Raw genomic sequence first — 24,473 nt, 5'->3', positions numbered from 1 at the left:
TGTCCTTGAGCACTCTCAGCGATTTTCTTCAATCGAGGAAAACCGCCGTCCTTTCATGGGTCTCTTCAACTTTGGGAATAGGAAAAAGTCACACGGAGCCATATCTGGTGAATTTTTGCACTTTGCAACACTTTATTTCATTTTTTACGCAAAATTTAATACAAATTCTTTGACTTTTCAATTCTTCCATTGTAAAAATCGCCGAGCTCAGAAAAACACGTCGAACCTTAGCGACTACCACAGACAAAGTAAACAGTGAATATAGCTGAAAATTTCATCATACTTTAGGGGCATGTATACCAACACAATAAAAAAAAATTTTGACAATCAGACACTCCAGACCCGCGAAATTTAATTATTAGTAATTCCGGGTACTTTTTGAACACACCTCGTACATTTTGAGAGCAAGCTAGGGCTCTTTTATAAGAAAGGCAAGCAAGGCTTCTCTAACTTTTCAGAATTGTATTAAATTTTGGAGGCTCTTAAATATATATGGAAAAATATAAATAGACTAGACATCACACTTTTTTAAAACGCCACTGAGTTAATGAACGAAATCCAACTGCAGTGCAAGTTGATAAAATAAGTTAATTTAATGCAGCAGTTTATTGAATATTCAAGATAATGTCAAGAGCCATTCAGCATGACTGTATTTATCGCAAAGAATGTGCTGAAAAGTGCCAAATCTTACTTGGAATGATTATTAGTTATTAACGTAATGCGTACACTATAATTTACACACCATGTTTTGTGTTTATGACATTACTGGTAGATTATGTGTTTCATAAGAATAATGAATGATTATCTACCTGAAGGCAGGAATCCTGTAATTCGTTAAAATTTATATATTTTTTTATTTATTCAAATAAATATGTTTGTTGCAACATAATCCTATTCAATTTGAAAGCTATTTTAATATCTGCATTATTATTTGGTATGTTTCGTTATTGTATAACAATGTCAATATAAGACTATTGTAATGCAAAATTTAAATACAAATAAATTATTTTTAAAACTGTCAATTTTTTTATTTCTAATTTTGGCGCTTTAATTTGAATGCATTTAGGAGCACGAGGCTGCCGAGCGCATGCGATTAAAGCGCCATCACCCAATATTGCGTTCGTGACTTTCCCTAGCTCTCTGAACGCAAATACCCTAGATAAATAAGCAAATACCGCGAGAGAGAAACGTCTATATTAGTATATTGTCTAGGCCATAGATAAAAGAAAAGTATGTATATGCCTATGCCCATAGATAAACAAGTATAATAGATCGCTATGTCTGGCGGTTTGACGTTACCTCGATTGGAATACAAATTTTTAAAAATAGATGGCAGCACATGTATAATATTTAAATTACCCCTGGTTTTACTTCTTAATTAGTACGTATCGTATACAGCCCCAAAAACCTGAATAATTTTAATATTGGAAATAAGAACAAATCATACGAAATACAAAATATATATTTTCAAAGATATTACATATGTTGAAAGAACAATTAAAATTATGTTTATATTAACAATTATAATTACAGTTATAGAATGTTTGAAAATATAATAATTATTATACATAATTATAAAAGTATTATAATTTCACAATTATGCTTAAATAAAATATTTCAAAAACTAAATATCTAAGTGAAGAAAATCACAGAAGTATTTAACTAAACTAAGCACAAATAACTGACTAATATTAATTACTTAATGACTAATATTAATATATTAAAATCTTAAAAACTAAGAAGAAACTACAAGCACAGGAGCACGCAATGAAATTACAAATTTAGAAGGAATGACAAATAATACAAAAATTTAAAGGGTTAAGAAAAAAACAAATAATTTGTTAAAAAGTACAAATACTTCACAAACAAAAAAGTCCTAAAAACATAAAATATATATATTGATATCAAAATTGAGAGAAATTCAAATTCCTAGGATTAAAACTCATTTACAAGACATTGTTCTTTATTAATTCTGCATGTAATAGTTATTTCGCTATCTAATGAATTAATAGTAAAGTTGCATTTAACAAAACCTTTGAATAGTTACTGTACGAGTGTTTTATAACATTACATTTAGCCATGTTCCATCATGAAAACATTATCATTGAAATTGCCATAAAAGATCAACAAAGTGTTTACAATGAACAGAATAATGTTTTATGCACATACAATTGTTTATGAATCAAAAGATAAAAGCAATATTTTTGATTCCCAAGGTCGGTAACAAATATATCTTGAATTTAAACATTATATTGGGATGTTACACAAGTTTTATTTGAAGAATATTATAACACTAATCTTCAATCAAAATACATTAAAATATTATGTATGGTATAGACTCTCTTTATAAGTGTTTACATTTGCTAATGTAATAGATAATCTTATTAAATATAACAATGAACTTACGTTGATGAACATTTAAACCAATACTAGTTTACTTTACATGCCTATGCCCATGGGGAGTTATCTTCGAACAAATGCGCGTTGCATTGTTTTGGTCCTGAGTAGTTTCAATTTTTAAAAACAGATGGCTCATGTGCACTCAATTTCCACTACAAATTGTTCGTGGTTCATGCAAGTAGCTGTCAAGTATTTGATCGCTGTATGGCTGTACGAATAACCTAACTTTTTGAACTCGTGTGGTTTCTAATTAATTAATTTTGTTTAAGTGAACATTTGTGAAATTTAATATGGCAAAGTGTTTTTATAGTACCCAAAAAAGTGTCAAGTGCGGGTTAAAATATTTAGCTATTCCAATACAAGTTTCCGCAAAGGTATTTTTTAATAATAATTGCAGCAATAATTATATATAATCAAGATATGTCAACATGTTATTATATTGAATAGGTGTCTTGGCGGTACCTGCAAATTGCTGCAAAATGCACGAACAAAGCGCAGGAGTACTTTTGACAACCAAGGAATGCAATATGTAATGACAAGAAGGATTCATAAACAATGCAATAATTTAAGGAATAAGTCGTACAAAAAGTCTCCAAAGGTCTACTATTTTTGGAGACAAATATTTATTTTGCCATGTCCTCAAACATTGAGAAAGTTGCATTCAGAGATACAAGTGTATAGCGGTATTTATGAGTGTCTATTTAAAACATTAGGTTCAGCTATTTCTTTTAAAAAGTATTAGTAGCAGATACTGTGTTTTGATGTTTGATGAAATACCATTATCTTCGGAATTGTTATATGATTGGATTGAATCTCATATTGTTGAAGTTGCAAAACAGTTATTCAGCTAGTATGGTTTAAATGTTCATCAACGTAAGTTTATTGTTATATTTAATAAGATTATCTATTACATTAGCAAATGTAAACACTTAATAAGTAAACTAGTATTGGTTTAAATGTTCATCAACGTAAGTTCATTGTTATATTTAATAAGATTATCTATTACATTAGCAAATGTGAACACTTATAAAGTAAACTAGTATTGGTTTAAATGTTCATCAACGTAAGTTCATTGTTATATTTAATAAGATTATCTATTACATTAGCAAATGTAAACACTTATAAAGAGAGTCTATACCATACATAATATTTTAATGTATTTTGATTGAAGATTAGTGTTATAATATTCTTCAAATAAAACTTGTGTAACATCCCAATATAATGTTTAAATTCAAGATATATTTGTTACCGACCTTGGGAATCAAAAATATTGCTTTTATCTTTTGATTCATAAACAATTGTATGTGCATAAAACATTATTCTGTTCATTGTAAACACTTTGTTGATCTTTTATGGCAATTTCAATGATAATGTTTTCATGATGGAACATGGCTAAATGTAATGTTATAAAACACTCGTACAGTAACTATTCAAAGGTTTTGTTAAATGCAACTTTACTATTAATTCATTAGATAGCGAAATAACTATTACATGCAGAATTAATAAAGAACAATGTCTTGTAAATGAGTTTTAATCCTAGGAATTTGAATTTCTCTCAATTTTGATATCAATATATATATTTTATGTTTTTAGGACTTTTTTGTTTGTGAAGTATTTGTACTTTTTAACAAATTATTTGTTTTTTTCTTAACCCTTTAAATTTTTGTATTATTTGTCATTCCTTCTAAATTTGTAATTTCATTGCGTGCTCCTGTGCTTGTAGTTTCTTCTTAGTTTTTAAGATTTTAATATATTAATATTAGTCATTAAGTAATTAATATTAGTCAGTTATTTGTGCTTAGTTTAGTTAAATACTTCTGTGATTTTCTTCACTTAGATATTTAGTTTTTGAAATATTTTATTTAAGCATAATTGTGAAATTATAATACTTTTATAATTATGTATAATAATTATTATATTTTCAAACATTCTATAACTGTAATTATAATTGTTAATATAAACATAATTTTAATTGTTCTTTCAACATATGTAATATCTTTGAAAATATATATTTTGTATTTCGTATGATTTGTTCTTATTTCCAATATTAAAAATTATTCAGGTTTTTGGGGCTGTATACGATACGTACTAATTAAGAAGCAAAACCAGGGGTAATTTAAATATTATACATGTGCTGCCATCTATTTTTAAAAATTTGTATTCCAATCGAGGTAACGTCAAACCGCCAGACATAGCGATCTATTATACTTGTTTATCTATGCCTATGCCTTTACTCTTGCCCATAGATAAATAAGCATAGCAAAATAGTTGGGCGATCCTCGCGCCCCACGCGGACCTTTGTTCCAACTTTGCTAAATGTCATTCTGACAAATGTTATGAAAAAGAAACTGGAAGAAATATTAGGTTACATTTTAGCGATATGATAAGCATTATGTTTTATCTAGGGTGATTATTTATATTTGACTTAATCTTGTGCCATCCATAGCTGTGTAATCAGAATTATAATATTTAAGATACTCACCAATTTTAATAAAGATAGTGAAAACATTTTAAAATAAAACCACTCTGTTCAGGATGTAATTTTTAGATTTTTTTGTGTTAAACATAGTAACAGAATTTTTTTTAAACAAAATTTCAAATAGCTATCGTAATACTTTTCTAAGTTACGAATTATGGTATCTGAAGTTACTATATTAGCTGAATTAAGTTTCATTTTAAACGATTCTAATGCTGTTGAGAACTTAGGATATATATATTGTGTTTGCAGTAGAGTACTTTGCAGGTCAGAATAACTTTCCATCAATATATTTTTTACAGAATAATTTAGTTATTTTATATTTTTATTACAGGAATAGTTTAGCATATATTAATTATGAACATAATGGTTGCAACGACACTAATGATGAGTCTGGATCCTTCAATGAAATCGAAGTTGAGAATGAGGTAATTATATGGTCACATATTACAAATATTAATATATCTTTTATTTTATTTTATTTTATTTTAGAATGATATTGATACAGATAGAATAAGTGCAATTTTTTCACCTGATGAATGTGAATCTCAAGAATTGTGTAATACTGGTAGTAAAACTCAAATGGAAATTCAGTCAAGTGATAGTGGAGCTGATTTATCTGAATATTATTGTAATGATCAAATAAGTGATATGGGGAAACATAAATCAAATTTATATGAAACAAGGAAATATGATGAAAGTGCAGAATATTTAGAGAGTAGAAAATATTTAGAATGCCAAACATGGGATAAATACTGGACATTGAATGGTGAGAGATTAATATGGGCTTCTTGGATTGAGAAATATAGTGAATATATAGATCCAGAATTTTCTAAGCAAAATATCAATACGAATCTGCTAGACCCTAATGATAGCATTAATCGAAATAGTTCATCACCAAATAATACAACAAATCTAACTTTAATTACAACTCTTGGCAATAGTTCTAATTCCGGTATCCCATCCAACAGCGATAATTATTTAGATATTAATAGCAGTGTTGATCCCTCAGCACAACCTAGGTGTGCATCCTCTAATAGTGTTCCCATGAGTAATATAGATACAGATTCTATGACTAATGTAACCCAATTGACTTTGTCAAGTTTCGAGTGGAATAGCAGTATTGTGACTTCAGAAAGCTCAAAAAACTCTGCAGATGCCATTATGTTTGAGCCTGAAATCAGTAGCTCTTGGCCGGATAATTCATCAAGCTCATCAACACAAGATTGTGATAATGCAATGGATTCAGATCAATATTGGCAATTATTGTGGAAAAAACATGTTGAAGAATTATATGCAAAGCATTATGCATTATATATTACTGAACATATGTTATTTAATGAAAATAAAAATGATGATGCCATTATTGCACCTGCACCAGCCCATGAAAATTTATTTTCTAAAGTAAAAAATAAAAGATTGCGAGAAAAAAATAAAAGCAATAAATATGTAATGTCTGTTGGAGCATTATTAAAAAACCTCAATTCAGCAAACATTGATGAATGGAAAATTAATTGTAACAGCAAACAAGATAATACAGAAACTGTAATGAAACAATTCAATAATTCTCATATATCAGAAAACGCAGTAAAAAATCAAGAAGCACATCATAACCTTAATATTGATGTTAAGAATAAAGATACTACGAATTTGGAGTATGTTATATAATATATAATGTTTATATAACTTTGTGAAATTAAAAATTTATTTATTTTAGTAAACAAGACCATGATGCATTAAAAAATGCAAAAGCAGCCTTTTCATTTATGGGTTTTGGTTTTTCTGGAAATAATACATATCAAGAGCAATTTTTACAAGATGCCGAAGTTCTTTATAGAAAGAAAAATATTCGTCTTCAAAATAAATATTTAAAATTTAAACTTCATAGAAATGAAACTGCTTTATTACGAGAAGAGCCCTTACATGTTTATTTTGATGACGAAGGAAATCCTTCTAAAAGTTTAAACAATGTGAGTATTATTATTTATTTACTGCATTAAAAAAGCTGAAATATTTTAAAATGTAAATTTATAAAATGCATTTTATTGTTGTAGAATTCTAGTATTAAATTTGAAAAATAAAATTATTTTCATAGATTTGCAAAATTTGAAAACCTTATAAAACAGTTTGATACAATATAAAATTTATTGCCATATTTTTGTGGTAAAATAAAGTTAAATATTGAGGGTCACATTTTGTCAAAACGTTCTCCACCAGCAATTTTATTTCTTAAAAATTATGTTCATTGAATGTTGTGTAAATATCAAGCAAGAGTTTTTCTGTTTAGCTTAATTTTCAGCTTATTTATTGATGTCTAAGGTTGTTTATCGATTTAATCATAATTATTATACTTAATAGTCTTGAATCTATTTTGAAAATTTTAAATTTATTCATTATATAATAGAATTGAATTGAATTCTGTTCAACTGATTTTTTCATAATTAAAAGATAATAATAAATTATTTACATATATTTTTTGAGTTGATAAACATTGGGCTGGTTTTTGCCCCAAAAAATACTGAGACTTTAGATCAAACTAGATTTTGACTAAACATACATACATACAAACAACATACTGCATGTAAATAATCATTATTGAAAAAAAAATGATATAGAGAACCATAATCAACTTGCTTCATGGCAGAAATCCATTTATATCTATACTTTTTATTTTGAAGTTGTTATGAAGAATCTTTTATTGTTTACAGTTGAATGTTGATAAAGAGTCATCAGAACTAAATTCTTCAGATGAGGAGTGCCTAAAAAAGATTAATAAAACTTCACCTACCGCACAAAAATTAACAAATAATATCTTGGATTTAAATATGTCTTGCTCTTCTTGCAATACTGAATTTGAGCAGCACTTCAATGATTCTTGTCAACTCAATGCTACTAATGTTAGTGAAGAAAAATGTACCAGATGTTTGTTGGATGCCAATGGTAAAACAAAACGTGAAAGGAAAAAAAGAAAAAAACCAAAGAAGATTTTAAAACTACTTTCCGAATCTGAATGTAATCAAAATCTTATTAAATACTGGTACAAAAGATATTCATTATTTTCAAAATTTGATGAGGGCATACTGATGGATGCAGGTAAAAATTTCTCAATCTACATATTTATTAAAATAATTAAATGTGCCATTACATTAAGTATTATGTTATAAAATATAATTAACATACATTTGTTATTCAAATTTTCGTGATCCAAATGATTCGAATCAACTCGAGCCAAGTCTATAAATGGACAAATGAAAGCCAAGACCAAAAAAAAAGCCCATCATGTATTTATTTAATAAATATAATCGAAGCGATCAAAATTGTTGAATTTGACTAATATTCTTGACAAAGTAAATATTGTAAACATAGTTTACTATCCAAAAATGATTGATAATTCAAATTAATTCACAATAATCGATAATGAAACACTTCTGCATCACTAAACTGTATTAAATAATATTTGGAATCATGGTTCTATTAATAGAACAAACATTCAATATTTGTGCAAATAAAATTGATCATTGTTTTGTCATTATCTTTAATATAAAAAGTTTGAAGTATATAAAATCTTGCAGTTTGGCTGCTCTACATATCTTTCAGTGTAATTGTCAGAAAATCATAGAATTATTAATAAAACCTGTAACTAACTACTAACATATGATTTTTATCACATAATTTTATTGATTTGCAAAAAGAGTAGTTCATATTTTTACCAGATAATCTGACTTGCTAATTTTGTTACCTCAACATTTCAAGTCATTTTAAATTGCTTGAGATTAAAATTGGAAATGCTGTGCTTGTGAGGCAAAATTGGATCTTTTGTCATCCATTTTCCAGAATCCATTTTTTCAGAAATATCAGAGAAGTGCAATATTTATTGCTAACGATTTCGCAAATTAAAATCTTTACCATTATAGATAATATAAAAACTGTTTGAGAGATATTAGTTGGAAATCGTGTTCATTTGTTAATTAAATGTTAAAAGATTTTTTTTGCGTGACTACTGAAACTCGACATTGCAATAAAGTTCGTGTTCTAAACAAATATCCTAAAATATTATAGTTTTATGAAAAGAGTTTGAAATATAAAAATTTATTTAAGTTTCGAATAATGGACTCACTTTTAATACATTCAAATGTGTATTTCAAATTATAATTTAAAAGACCAATTGGACATCACATTGTGAGGGTGAAAACTTTATTTTTGAAATAAATAGTTGAAAATGTTTTTTAAATAGCTAAATCTTACTTCTGCTTAATTTAGTCTATTATTTACATATATGGAAAAAATCCTGTAACTCGCTTAAATCAAAATGTAGTAGTAACCTAGTTTTTCTTATTTTGGTATACTTCATGCTTTAACTTGAAGAATTTGTAATGCAATTGCAGAAAGCTGGTACTCAGTGAGTCCAGAAAAAGTTGCACAACATACTGCGCAGAGATGTAGATGCGATCTGATCATCGATGCATTCTGCGGGGCGGGGGGCAATGCAATACAATTTGCCATGATTTGTGAAAGAGGTGAGAGCAAGAACACACGCACATTACATATACACAAACATATATATATATCTACCGCCGACGGCCTCGTGCCTGGGAGGGGGCCTCGCAAGAGGCTCCGGAAAGATTTTAATTATTTAAAATTTAGTTAATTTTCATACGGTTGTGCGAGTAAAGAAGGTGATTAGTGGTTTACAGGCACTATCATTTTTCTACTCTCTTATCTTTTATGTACATTATCTAATATCGTCTGTCAACACTATAGATTATTAAATCTAAACAACTTTGCGCGAGCTAATTCTCTGGTTGTTTATATTTGTGTATTTCTTATGTGAGCACAATGTAAATCATCGTTCTTTTTGGGAATATATACGAGTGGGATTCTTAACGTATCGAAACAGTAATTAAATATTTGAGGAATAAAAGTAATCAATGATCAATAAAAATTGATCAATGAGAAATAACAATGATATAATAACAAAAACTGTTAATCTGGAACTAATCATTGTTTCACACCGTCAACACAAGCAATATATTTTTTCAATCATTCTATTGGGATGATCAGTTTTTTCAAATAAAATTGATAACCTTTTGAACTATTTTTGTATCTCCGAAACCGCTGAACCTGACTTTGACAATATATCAACACGAATCGAATGTTTTTTACATCCTTTATATCGGTTGATCCGCTCTGATGTCGTCGACAAAAAATTAAAGACTCTTAAGTAAACGACATTTTGACATTTCTGAACCAATTTTGAAAATTCAAAAAACTGATCGAAAGTTTTCAGTTGGCGATCGTGCTGAATAGTTTTTCGTCAAGATCGACCGCACAGTTTCTTCCTAATCTATTGTAAAAATCTTTTTTCAAAAAAAACTTATAGATAAAAATTATAGTCTCATCTAACATAAATTTTATGGAACTACGATAAATGATTAATTACAAAAACTCATTGAATTTTAGACTAATCGGACGAGCTTTTAGACGATGTGTACCTATTATGTGATGTGCGGAATTGTGCACTCAAATTAGTATGATTATAGATTTTTTAAATCTAATTAATCACTTGCAGATGCAAAATTTTGTCTAATTAGTTATTAAGTCGGTGATTTCCAACCATTTTTCATTCATAATGATCGAAAAAACATAAAATTTGCTAATCAAATGGTTTAGCAAAAAGGAAACTTTTTCGGGATAATTATTTAATTTTAGTGCTTTTCTAGTAGCTGGAGAACAAACCATTTTTGCCGAAGAGTTTGTTTATTTTAACTTGTGTAATTTTTGCCTATTTCAATTGGTGTATTTATCTGATTAAAAATAAATCTCATATACAGTTATAGTAATCGCAAAAAAATCGAAAACAAAATTTTTTATATATCTTTAAAGATTTCTGAACATTTTGGCAAAATTTTCGTCGACATTTCGCGAACATGGCTCAACCAATTTGAAAAATTCAGGAAACATTTGATATGTATTGAAGGTAAGAAGACGTGATGATTAGTTTTTGGCAAAGGCAGGATAAGCCGTTTTGAAGATACGGGGCAAAAAGTGCCAAACTGATTACATTTATAGGAAGGGCAGGTCTAGCGGTTTTGGAAATCCAGTAAAAAAGCACAACAAAAGCCATTTGGCATATGCACATCAAATTATCAGATATTTTATAAAGATTTTAATTAATAGTGAGTTAAGTTAGACTGCAACGTGGCGTTTACGCGCTTCGATATTTCGTCTCTAAGCAGCTAACGCAACTTGATTGCTTTGAAAAAAAGTTCGAAATTTTCAACAAAATATTTCAAATTAGAAAAAGTCAATTTCTTTCACTTTTAAAATTTTTTTAAAGCTTTTCAAAAATTTAAATTACGGCACGAAAAGTTTCAGCAATTTGCCTTTAGGCACGATGCCATGCACCACTAGTCAACTTGCAACTGGTAAAAAAGGGGGGCCTCGCAAACGAATTCCGCCGACGCCCACGAATGGTCTAGCGCCGCCACTATATATATATATATATATATATATATATATATCTTATATATAAAATTCTTCTGTAACAATGTAAGTTTCATATTTCCTCCTAAACTATAATTCGGATTTTCATGAATCTTCCTGAAGTTTGTTCGGGAAATTTTTTAGAATGTTTTGATTCATAGAAATATAGTTAAATTGTAGAAATAAATAGAAAAAATTACAAAAAACCGCTTATCATTGTTTGCCCTTGAAAATATTTGAAGCTTAGTTTGACATTAAAAACAATTGAGGACTGTCATTTGCCAAACATTTCTATTCACTTATAGGCTAAGGCGATATTAGAATATAATAAATTCATAATTATGAATAAGGAAAATGTAATGTCTACATTATTAATGCCGAAAAGCAGCTGAGATGTGCCAAAAATTAAATTAATATAAGATGCAAATAATATAACATGCATTTGACAAGTGATGCAGTCTGCGCATGCGTCTGACGTGCGCGTGTGTTTGCTTTTGCTTGCAATAATTTTGTTTGCGCACTTTGCGAACAGATTCGCCATACGAATTCGCGCAAAGGAGCGAGCCATAAGTGATTGCGCTCAAACATATTCAATTTGCAGTCGTTTTGCCTTACTATACTAAGTCACAATACAAAAAAAATTATTTAGAAGTTTCATTGTGTCAAAAATTCATATGTTTGTCATTGGGTACGGAATATTTACTCAATGGAGCGCTTTGGGTCTGAAATTTTTACTATTTTCCAATTCGTTTGGAATTTTGGAACTAGGTTCATCTTACTCTTCAGAAGTGAAAACAATTTAGACTCCTTTACCACTTCTCGGGTGGATGACATTTCTTTTCAGTGGTGTAATTTTACTTTTTTCAAAATAACGTTGGGTATTGATAAAAGAACTAATTATACGAGAAAAATATTTAATAATGTTTTTCAAAAAAGGAAATACTTTTCAAGTTACTGGCTACTGAATATTTGTTTCTTTTTTGCGTTTTTCATCATTTTTTGCTAACACCTTCAAAAATATACATTTTAACGAAAATCATGTAATGAACAGAATTATATCAATTAAAATCTTAATAAATCGTTATTTTATAGTGTTTTAGGAACATTATTAGGCTAGATATGAAAATGGGTTTTTATAGTGCTCAAAATAAGCTTTAAAATGAGTACTTCTGCGTGTAAAATGAGTGAGCTATCATGCAGATAAAGGACGCATGCAATGTTTTTTTTTTTCATTTAAATCAAATACTTTGAGTGCCATATCCACCAAAATTAAAAATAATCGTATTCAATCTAGAATTAACTTGGTTTAAGAGATCTTGATGGATTCTAGAAAATACCACAACTTTAGTACAAATGATTCTCAAAAAACTCATGATTTCATGAAAAAAAAACATTTAAAAAAAAACAACCAATTTCTCATCATAATATCTCTGAAAGAATACGTATAAAAGTATATATATAAGAAAATTCGAGGTATTTTTCTGACTAATTATTATTGTTTATTATTTTTTCGTTACACAAATATTGATAGATGTATGATTAATTAAGGAGCTGTCCAACCAGAGGTCTTTCGAGCCCTTTAACCCTTCGCCGTTTTACAATAAGAGAAGTTACGGTAAATTAATGATAGAGAAAGTTGTAGCTCATTTAATCACCTTTAAAATAGTGTATTACAAGTTCTGATAAAATCAGAATTAAGAGTAATAATCCAATTAATGCTGTGGATGGTGACGGAGTGCAAATTGTTAAAAACATTGAAATTAAGATAAAGATAAGCCTATTTCCAAAATATCAAGTAAATTGGAGCACATTAAAAAAATTCACAGAGCAATAATTTTGTTGATTGTAAGTTGAATAGAGCACATGTGAACAGGATTTGACAAATTAATTCACTTCAAATATAAACTTAAGCAATAATGTATATTGATTTATTGGAGAAAAAAATGTAATTTAGATATTAAAATTACTAAAAGCCAGTTAAAATATGGTACGAAATTATAAAAATTATAGGCAACCTTTTATTTCAAAAAATAAAAGGTGATATTGCACCTTTGCCGCGAATGCTATATATTAATTCTTTCTGAATTTGTTGTACTTTTTAAAAGATTTCAATTTTCAACACGTGTATCTTATGCTGTGACATAAATCACAAAGGCAGACGATCATTTTTAGTGTGATAAATTTGGAAAATCGATGTTTTAGTCGTGAATAAACAAAAAATCATTCATTTATACATCCACATCTACAGGTATGACTAAAAATACTATATAACCCTTAAATGCAATAAAATAAATTGAGCTATTGGAAATAAATTTGTTCTATAAATCGCAGTGTATAATTTTTAATATACAATTTTATTGAACATTTTTTAATATTTGTTAAATGAATAATTAAAGTGTTAACTGTGGGAATTAAGAACAATCATTTTATTTGAAATAGTTCTACATTCAACATCACTCGTGTATTGGTGTAAATAGTAATTCAAAAAACAGTAATTATTATTTTTAACTAAGCAGTAAATATTAGTATAAAAAATTGAAAAATTGTAGACATGAGTACAGAACGTCTGTCGGGTCAGCTAGTATATATATAAATCTCGTGTCACGATGTTGGTTCGCGATGGACGCCCAAACTACTGGACCGATTTTAAATTTTATTGGATCATTGTGTGCATATATATCCAACTTAGGTTATAGGAAATTTTGAAAAGTAAATTTAAAATATAAATATATAATTTTTATAAATTTCTAAAAATTTTGACAGAAAATGGCCAAAAAAAAAAACAAAACACTAAAATGACAAATGTCAAAATGTATGGAAAACTCGAGAAAAAAAGATTTATGATTTTTGAAAAAAAAAATTTGACAGTTCAAAAAATTTAATTCAAAAACATACATATATAGATATTACCAGCATTTATATCCAAATTAGATGAAATGCTATATTCAAAATCACAATTTATAGTTTTAAATCTAATTAAAAGTCAATGTTTATAAATTTGAATTAATGTTGACATGAAAATCGTCAAATGTCATTTGTCAATATTTATGAAAATAATTATATAAATAGATTTACAGTTTATATTTATTTGATTAGCTTACCAAATTATTTCGGATACCAAAACTTCATCAAAACCTTATAGATCAGAGATCAGAATAAAAAAGCGACATATTGAATTTAAAATTAATCATAAACAAAAATTTGACATTTCACAAAAAAAATGTTTAACGACTTCAATAAGAAACAAATAAATTAATTATTCCAAGTTATATTGCCGAACAAATTATAGATACAACACAATATTGTAAAATAAATATCATATATTAATTTTCGATCAAAAAGGAAATATTTTGACATTTACAAATATACTGCATATTGAATATATGAAATTGACATTCACTGTTTTTCAATTAAATGAAAATGTAAAAAATCAAATATTTATATAAAAAATTGTATATTCAGATAAAGATACTGATTTGTTAATTTAGACTGAAACCTGATTTATTCATTAATTTAAAAAAAAAATGACAAACAAAATTAAAATAAACAAAACACCTGCATCATGCGTTCGAGTTAATTAACGAAGTGTAAAGAAATTTGTGTAATCAAAATAAAATATTATTATTATATGAGTTGAGATAAATTTTGATTGCCATCGCAAAAGTTAATCATACAGAAAATTGTAACCTCTTAAATGGAATAGTACAATCTGAAGGTATCATTGCAATCTGACAAAAACAAACTAGACAAACTAAATATTATATCAAATTATATTAAATTTCGATCCAAAAGAAAATATTTTGACAGTTATAATTAATTTGAAATGAAATGCAAATGTCAAAAATCAGATCTTTACGTAAAAAAATATTTATTTCCACAATATTCCTGTGTTGAATTTGCACTTTTTTATGAATTTAACAATCATATAATATATTCATTGATGACTTAAAATAATTATTAATTTATAAAAAATAAATATTGACGTATTTGACATGACAAAAGTATAATAAACAAAACGCTATGATGCGAGTGAATTAATTTTTGAAGTATGAAATGTCAAATAATTTTGAAAATTATAATAAGTTTTTAACTATTTGTCAGAAAGAATATATTTTATTACAAATTGATACCCATATCAAGCACCAAAGTAATAAATACTATTTATAAAATGACATATTATTTTAATGCATATTTTAATTATATGTTTTATATAAATATCGAATAAATATATTTATGTTTCACTTGATTTCAATGAAAATAATTCAATGCCAAAATAAAAAGTATACATCTAAAATTATAGTCTAAATATTATAATTTTGATAAATAATCATCCATTATTTTACAGTACGAAAATTGATAAAAAATTAATAAAAGTGCCAAAAATCAAACATTTTATAGATTTGGACTCGGATTTCTCAGAACTTTATCCATGTTAGTTTCAGGGATAGTATGAATATCAATTTGCAGTCGAAAATTTATATGATAAGTGATTAAAACGTTATAGATCACAATAAAAAAGCGACATATTGAATTTAACATTAATCATAAACAAAATTCTGACAGTTCAAAAAAAAATGAATTTTTAACGACTTCAATAAGATACAAATAAATTAATTATTCCAAGTTATGTTATAGGCAATATTGGCAATCAAATTATAGATATAAATTATATCATATTATATTAAATTTCGAACCAAAAAGGAAATATTTTGGCATTTAAAAATTTAGTGCATATTGGATATATGAAATTGACATTCAATATTTTTCAATTAAATGCAAAAGTAAAAAATCTGATATTTATATAAAAATTATATATTTAGATAATGGTACTAGATGATTCAGACTAAAATCTAATTTATTCATTGATTAAAAATATTTCACTATTTGACATAAATAAAATTAAAATAAACAAAGCACTATGATGCGTTCGAATTAAATATCAAAATGTAAAGAAATTTGTGTAATAAAAATATAACATTATCATTAATATATCATGTATATTATAAAAACTTCTGCAATGCGGCAAAATATTTTTGATGGCAAAACAGCGTTTGCCGGGTCAGCTAGTATATATATATATATATATATATATATATATATATCCTTAAACGCTTACAATAAATTAGTATATCCTTGGCTTCTCTAGAAATTACCTAGAAATACCTGACATTGTAAAATAAAGTTTTCCTGGTTAGCTCGCATATATTTATTATACTATATATATACTTGATCTATTTAGCCTTTTTGCTTCCTGATTTTGATTGATTGACATGAGGTATTTTGTGGTTGTTTTCAGTAATTGCTATCGATATTGATCCTGAGAAAATCCGTATTGCTCAACATAATGCAGCAGTATATGGAGTGGCAGATCGAATAGAATTTATAGTAGGCGATTTTCTTCTTTTATCAGATTCCTTGGTAGCTGATGTAGTTTTTTTAAGTCCCCCATGGGGAGGACCACAATATCTTAAGGTAAGCCATTTCTTACTATTATATATACTAATTGTAAGGCGATACATCAAATGAAAGGTAAAGAGATAAAGATTAATCTTTAATTGTGGATATAGATAATGTTTTACATAGCGCAAAGCACCTCATTTAGCCCATTTATGCACTAACTTGTATTTAATGGAGAAAATTTTCATGTTTTAAATTGAGCAATTATGCCTTATTTGAACCTCAGAGCCAATCGTATTATAACTTACTCTTGCAAAAATATTTTGTAATTTATCTATATTATTCATGTTTCATAGCTTTATTTCATTACTTATTTTAAGTCTTTGGATTTCATTTGATGTATTGTCTTACAATTAGATGAACTCATTCATATCTCCACATAAAAAATTACTTCTTCAACACACACACACACATATAAATATATATATATATATATATATACATATATATATATATATATATATATATATATATATATATATTGGAGTTTGTGAATTTGGTGTTGATATATATTTTGATGAGTTATTTTGATTCGGGCAGTAACACCAAGTAAAAAAAAACTAAAGCAGTTGTAAAAAAGCTTTAATTAACCACACGTTTCGGTCTTCGTCGAGACTGTCATTTAATGGAACAACTAAAAGATTTTATAATAATGTAAAAGGAAAATTATATAAAATTTTAGAAATTTAAAACTAATGATTTTTGACATTTTTTTTGTTACATTCTAGTAACTGACGTCTAAATACTGAATGAATTCTGTTTACAATTTTTTTGTGAAAGTGTAAAAAGACTGATGTCTATATGTTTTTGGTAAAATAATAAAATAATAAAATACACACTTCATTCAGATATGGTGGTGTTTTGAAAATGGTCAAGGATTATTTTATAGTCATTGCAAAGCGAATTGTTGTTGAAAGACTCAACTATCTTTCTTAGGTCACAATTTTTTTCAATGTATAGGATGGAAAGATTTGACATGTTCAAGTTAATTCTTCGTTTTAAATTGATTTGGGTTTCGAGAATTATATATATGTTGATTAACCCTCTTGTATATTGGGAGCTTTCACCAATGTAACAACTATTGCAATCATAGCAGTCCAACCTGTAAACAGAATCAGTAACCCTATCAGCGGGAGTTTTTTTTCTTCAAAAAACCCAAAATTGTGACTTTAGAAAGATAGTTGAGTTTATACTTATATTCCTTAATACTTCTTGTGTCAACAAACGTAATTCCTCTCATCTCTTACATGACAGTTACAAAGTCATCATTAATTTCATGAAAAGTAATTCTATACAGTTTTAAAATCTTTCGTTCGTTATATTTCTTCTTTGTTAACTTCCCGTAGGGTAAGTTATAGTAATCGCAAAAAAATCGAAAATGAAAATTTTTATGTATCTTTACGTTTCAGAGGTTTCTGAACATTTTGGCATACCTTAGAAAAAATGGATGTATGTGTGTGTGTGTGTGTGTGTGTGTGTGTGTGTGTGTATGCATGTATGTATGTACGTGTGTGTATGTATGTGCGGATACAAATTTTCGTCGACGATTTCGGGAACACGGATCAACCGATTTGAATAATTCAAAAAACATTCGATTCGTATTGATAAGAAGACGTGCTGATTAGTTTTTGGCGAAGGCAGGTCTAGCCGTTCCGGAGATACGGGGCAAAAAGTGCCGAAAACGGTAACTCAGTTTTTAAGCAAACGGAGCGTCCGATTTTAATAATTCAAAAAACATTCAACTTGTATTGACAAGATAAAGAATTGATCAAATTTTCATAAAGGCAGGTCTATCGGTTTCGGAGATCTAACGAAAAAAGTAAAAAAAATGCCATTTGGCGGTCAAAAATGATCATTTAGACATATGCACATCAAATTTTCAGATATTTCATAGAGATTTTAACAATAAGTTAAAATTTTTTTCAAAAAAAAGTAATTTTTTGTTCAATTTATAGTTTTTCAAAAATCTTATTTTTTCGAAGTAAATTTTTTTCAAAAATGTTAATCGTTTTTAAAAAAAAATAATAATTTTTGGTACGGGAAGTTCCAGCAATTTGCCTTAAGGCACGATGCCCTAACTGCCTTAAGACAGAATTCCACTTACAGCTAGTTTCTCTTTCCCCTTTCGTTTCTCCCACCCCGCTCCATCACTACACATGCTTTGTAACCTTGACCAGTGTCCATAATGCACCGCTATCATAATTATTTTTTTCTGTTGTTTTTCCTGGTTTGGTATGTATAATTTACTCCTTTATATATATTTATATTTATTATCAACTTTGAATTTATATAATATATTTTTTAGATTATTGAATGATGATACACATCAAGTGTCGAAATATTTTATGGAATAAATAATTTTGTTATTTAATCTTTTTTTAATTCGACGATTGGGCTGCAAAAAATCGCAAGGGTGTGTGCGTGATATCGTGCATTCAGGCAAATTGCTGGAACTTCCCGTACCAAAAATTATTTTTTTTAAAAAAAGCTATAAAATTTTTTGAAATTTTTGAAAAAAATCTCACTTGATCTCTAGGAATCGAATGATTTTTGAACCAACAAATCGGCTGCTTCGTCTTCCTGAAATCATCAGGGGCATTCTGCAGCCGTCAAGTATGCGAAGTGGTTAATTTATATTTTATTTTTTATATTCATTTTATGATCTTCCCGTAGGGTAGTTATAGTTATGGGCCGAAAATCAAAATGGGCCGAATTTTTTCGTCCGCGTATTCGGGCGCACGAATCAACCGATTTGAATGAATAAAAAAACATTCGATTCCTATTGATAGGGTGATGTGCTTATTAGTTTTTGGCAAAGGCAGGTCCAGCCGTTACGGAGATACCGAGCAAAAAGTGCAGAAAATAGAAATCGAGTTTTTGAGAGAACGGAGCATCCGATTTGAATGATCTAAAAAACATTAAATTCGTAATGATTGGGAGAAGTAGTGATTAGTTTTTTGGCAAAGGAAGGTCCAGCCGTTTCGAAGATACGGAGCTAAATGCGCAAATAATGGCAGTTTTTGAGAAAACTATTTGAATGATTCAAAAAACTTTCAAGCTTGTGTTGGTAAAACAATTGCTTTTGGAAAAAAAATTCTGTATATCGAAAATAATTCAAATTTTAATTTTTGCTAAAGTTGTAAAGCTCACTTATATACTTTAAATAAATAATTTTATCTTTGCAATTCAGTTTATATAATTCTTACAAATGTTAGACAATGGTACAGTATTTATAAATATTTCGAAAACATTTAATATTCCTCGAACATTTTGTTACGGTACGGGAAGTTACAGCAATTTGCCTTAAGGCATGATGCCATGCACCACTAGTTAACTTCCTGTAGGATAAGTTATTTTTAGTTTAAATTTGTCTATATATATATATATATATATATATATATATATATATATATATATATATATATTCAATTCACTCGAGTCTAGATGCTCGGTATGGGCGTGCTTCTAGCTTCACAGTGATGTATTTCATAACTTTTAGTCAAATTAGTTTTCAAATCTTTTAGTTATTCATAATTTTTTCTAAAAAATGTTTTTTTCTCTAATATGTTATTAAGTTTAATTTTTTAAAATAAATTTTTGTTGAGTGTTTTTGTCCTGTGTTGCTGAATGATGACACGCATCTTGTGTCGAAACGTATAAATAAAAGTTTTTATACTTTATACCTTTTTATTTCGACGAATGGGCTGCTAGTTACTTTGAAATATACATATATATATACATACATATATATATATATATATATATATATATATACTAAATGGCCCGACAGACGTTGTTCTGTACTCACCTCTACGTTTTTTTAATATCCTATACTAATATTTACACCGTTCAGTTAAAAATAATCATTATTATTTTTCGAGTTACTATTTACACCAATACATGAGTGATGTTAAATGTAGTACTGTTTCAAATAAAATGATTATTCTCAATTCCCACAGTTAACACTTTAATTATTCCTTTAACAAATATTAAAATATATTCAATAAAATTATATATTAAAAATTATATACTGCGATTTATAGAACAAATTTATTTCCAATAGCTCAATTTATTTTATTTAATTTAAGGGTTATACAATATTTTCAGACATACCTGTAGATGTGGATGTTTAAATGAATGATTTTTTGTTTATTCACGGCTAAAATATTATTTTCCAAATTTATCACCATGTATTTATTGTCATAGCATAGATACACGTGTTGAAAATTGAAATCTTTTAAAAAGTATAACAAATTCAGAAAGAATTAATATATAGCATGCGCGGTCAAGATACAATATCACCTTGGATTTTTCTACCCAAAATAATTGCTTCAATAATGTTGCCTACAATTTTTATAATTTCGTACCATATTTTAACTGGGTTTTAGTATTTTAATATCTAAATTGCATTTTTCACACTAATAATTCAATATACATTATTACTTAAGTTCATATTTGAAGTGAATTATTTGGTAAAATTTTGTTCACATGTGCTCTATTCAACCTACTATCAACAAAATTATTGCAGTAAATGGAGAGGAAAAAAGCGTATGCCCAGCTAATCTTTATCTAAAGTTCAGAAGTGAAAACAATTTGCATTTCGTCACCACCCCTCGTATTAATTGGATTATAACTCCTTTAATTCTGATTTTATCATAACTTATAATATACTATTTTAAAGGTGATTAAATGAGCTACAACTTTCTTTATCATAAATTTTACCGTAACTTCTCTTATTTTGAAACGGCGAAGGGTTAAAGGGCTCGAAAGACACGCCGGTTGGATAGCTGCGCACTCTTCAAACAATTAGAACTCTATCAATATTTGTGTAACAAAAAAATAATAAAAACCAATAATTAGTCTGAAAAATACCTTGAATTTTCATATATATACTTTTATACGTATTCTTTCAGAGATATTATAATGAGAAATTGGTTGTTTTATTAAATGGATTTTTTTATGAAATCGTGAGTTTTTTAAAAATCGATTGTACTAATGTTATGGTATTTTCTAGAATCCATCAAGATCTCTCAAACCAAGTTAATTCTAGATGAAAAACGATTTTTTTTTTAATTTTGGTGGTAATGGCACTCATAAACTATTTGATTTAAATGAAAAAAAAAACATTGTACTCGTATGCGTAATATATAATTTTGTCCATTACATGATTTTCGTTAAAATGTATATTTTTGAAGATATTAGCAAAAAACGATGAAAAACGCAAAAAAGAAACAAATTTTCAGTAGCCAGTAACTTGAAAAGTATTTGCTTTTTTGAAAAACATTATTAAACATTTTTCTCTTATAATTAGTTCTTTTATCGATACCCAACGTTATTTTGAAAAAAGTAAAATTACAATTTTTGACACAATGAAACTTCTAAATAATTTTTTTTGTATTGTGACTTAGTATAGTAAGGCAAAACGACCGTAAATTGAATATTTTTGAGCGCAATCACTTATGGCTCGACTCCTTTGCACGAATTCGTACGGCGAATCTGTTCGCAAAGTGCGCAAACAAAATTATTGCAAGCAAAAGCAAACCACGCGTACGTTGAGAACACGATTCGCCGTGCGCGTCAGGCGCATGTTATATTATTTGCATCTTATATTAATTTAATTTTTGGCACATCTCAGCTGCTTTTCGGCATTAATAATGTAGACATTTTCCTTATTCATAATCATGAATATATTATATGTTAATATTGCCTTAGCCTGTAAGTGAATAGAAATGATTGGCAAATGACAGTCTTCAATTGTTTTTAATGTCAAACTAAGCTTCAAATATTTTCAAGGGCAAACAATGATAAGCGGTTTTTTGTAATTTTTTCCATTTATTTCTACAATCTAACTATATTTCTATGAATCAAAACATTCTAGAAAATTTCCCGAACAAACTTCAGGAAGATTCATGAAAGTCCGAATTATAGTTTAGAAGGAATTATGAAACTTACATTATTACAGAAGAATTTTATATATAAGATATATATATATATATATATATATATATATATATATATAAGTTTGATTTGAGTTCAGTCACAAAAAACTGATTCGAATCATTCGATTTTAAAAATTTAGTATTACAATACTAATTTGTCTATTCCGTTATAGTAATTAATAAATAATTATTTTCAGGATGATTATTACGATGTTGAAAAAAGCTTGCTGCCTGTGTCAGGATCACGATTATTAGCAGTTACTAGAAATATTACTGAGAACATTGCTTTATTTTTGCCAAGAAACACTGACGCAAATCAGGTATGCTACATTTTCATGTTAAAAATGGTTAAATATTTCATGACTGATAATTTTTTTTCGTCCAGTTGGTTCTTATGGCAGGACCTGGTTCATCTGTAGAAATTGAACAAAATTTTTTGGACAAGAAGTTAATAGCTGTAACTGCGTATTATGGAGAATTAGTCGCTTATGATTAAGAACCTACTCAGTCACTGTATGATTCATATTTTAATTATTATTTTATTATTGTTATTGTTCTATGAATAAATATGATTATAATATCAAAACATATGCATTACATTACATTCTAGAATAGCTCTTCTGTTAGGTCAAATCAATCGAAATGAAATTTCTACTTATTCTTTAATTCTCTAAAATTACTACTGAAGTGGTTTTGCAGTTAAGATCTAAAGTTATTAAACATATTTCTTATTAGAGTTAATGTGGTATTCACCGAAGGCACGTATTAATGGGCTAAAATAAATTGTCTTTATTCCTCGAATAAGTCAATTGGCTAGTTCGAAATCTAATGGCTTCGCCGATCTTCTCGCAAAACTAATCGCGGTTTCTCCATCGAATTTATTCCAATGAGTTTTAAATTTGTGAAATTTAAATTTTGGCTCATCACATTAGAAAAGCGACTTTTGACACAAATGTGAAGAGCACTCAGTGTTGGAACGATAAACGCCCGTCAAAAAATTTTTGTTAACGTTCTATTCCGCAATTCTGAATCGATTTTAAAAATTCAGAAACCGTTCGAAAGATATTGGTTGGGAATCGTGCTGATTAGTTTTTGGTAAAGTTTCTCTGGCACAATTTCTTGTAATTGATGGTTTTATATAATTTTCTTTATATATATAATCTTTTTTTTTGCTAATAGATATCATGGTCTTCTAAAAAAAGATTGAAAAAAATAGTCGCGTTTTTTCAAAATTAGACCTTTCATCGAGGTTTGCTCAAAAACACCTGAACCGATTTCAAAAATTTAAAAGCCATTCGATGTATCTCGATCAGGATTATCGCTTCTCAGTTTTGTGCGACGATCGGTCGAGCCGTTTCCTTTTATTTGCATAAAATTACAAAACTTTTCGTCCACGTTTTAGCTCCCTATCCTGAATCGATTCTAAAAAATCAAAATCTGTTCGAATGATATTGGTTGGGATTGATACTTTAGTTTTGGGTAAGGTCGACCGAGCCGTTTTCTTGTAATTAAGTGTTAAAAATTGTTTTATGACGATATTTATGAAACTTTTGTTTGACGATAGATATCATGATCCTAAAAACATCTAAGATATTACGGTCCTATGACAAGTAGTTTAAATTAAAAATTCATAACATTATAGTCAAAATTGTATCAAATTGCTTTTGTAATGTCATTCAAGTCAATTAGAAATGGCTTTGAAATTAGCAAAAAAGTAA

At 27.7% G+C, this 24,473-nt stretch overlaps 1 protein-coding gene across 1 annotated transcript; it reads left to right on the top strand.

Moving 5' to 3' along the window:
• Positions 1–4,943: 4,943 nt before the first annotated feature.
• LOC113366442 lies at positions 4,944–23,265 on the top strand. Its single transcript, XM_026608042.1, has 9 exons — positions 4,944–5,143; positions 5,211–5,304; positions 5,369–6,531; positions 6,594–6,846; positions 7,585–7,969; positions 9,262–9,393; positions 16,656–16,831; positions 22,953–23,075; positions 23,141–23,265. The coding sequence occupies exons 1-9, from the start codon at positions 5,034–5,036 to the stop codon at positions 23,249–23,251; spliced, it is 2,547 nt and encodes an 848-aa protein (XP_026463827.1). The 5' UTR covers positions 4,944–5,033; the 3' UTR covers positions 23,252–23,265.
• The last annotated feature ends 1,208 nt before the right edge of the window (positions 23,266–24,473 follow it).

Source organism: Ctenocephalides felis, unplaced genomic scaffold, assembly GCF_003426905.1.
Source record: "Ctenocephalides felis isolate EL2017-DRISC unplaced genomic scaffold, ASM342690v1 CF-g0.4_SCAFFOLD_01170, whole genome shotgun sequence".
Lineage (NCBI taxonomy): Eukaryota > Metazoa > Arthropoda > Insecta > Siphonaptera > Pulicidae > Ctenocephalides > Ctenocephalides felis.
This window is presented reverse-complemented; position numbering and strand designations above follow the sequence as displayed.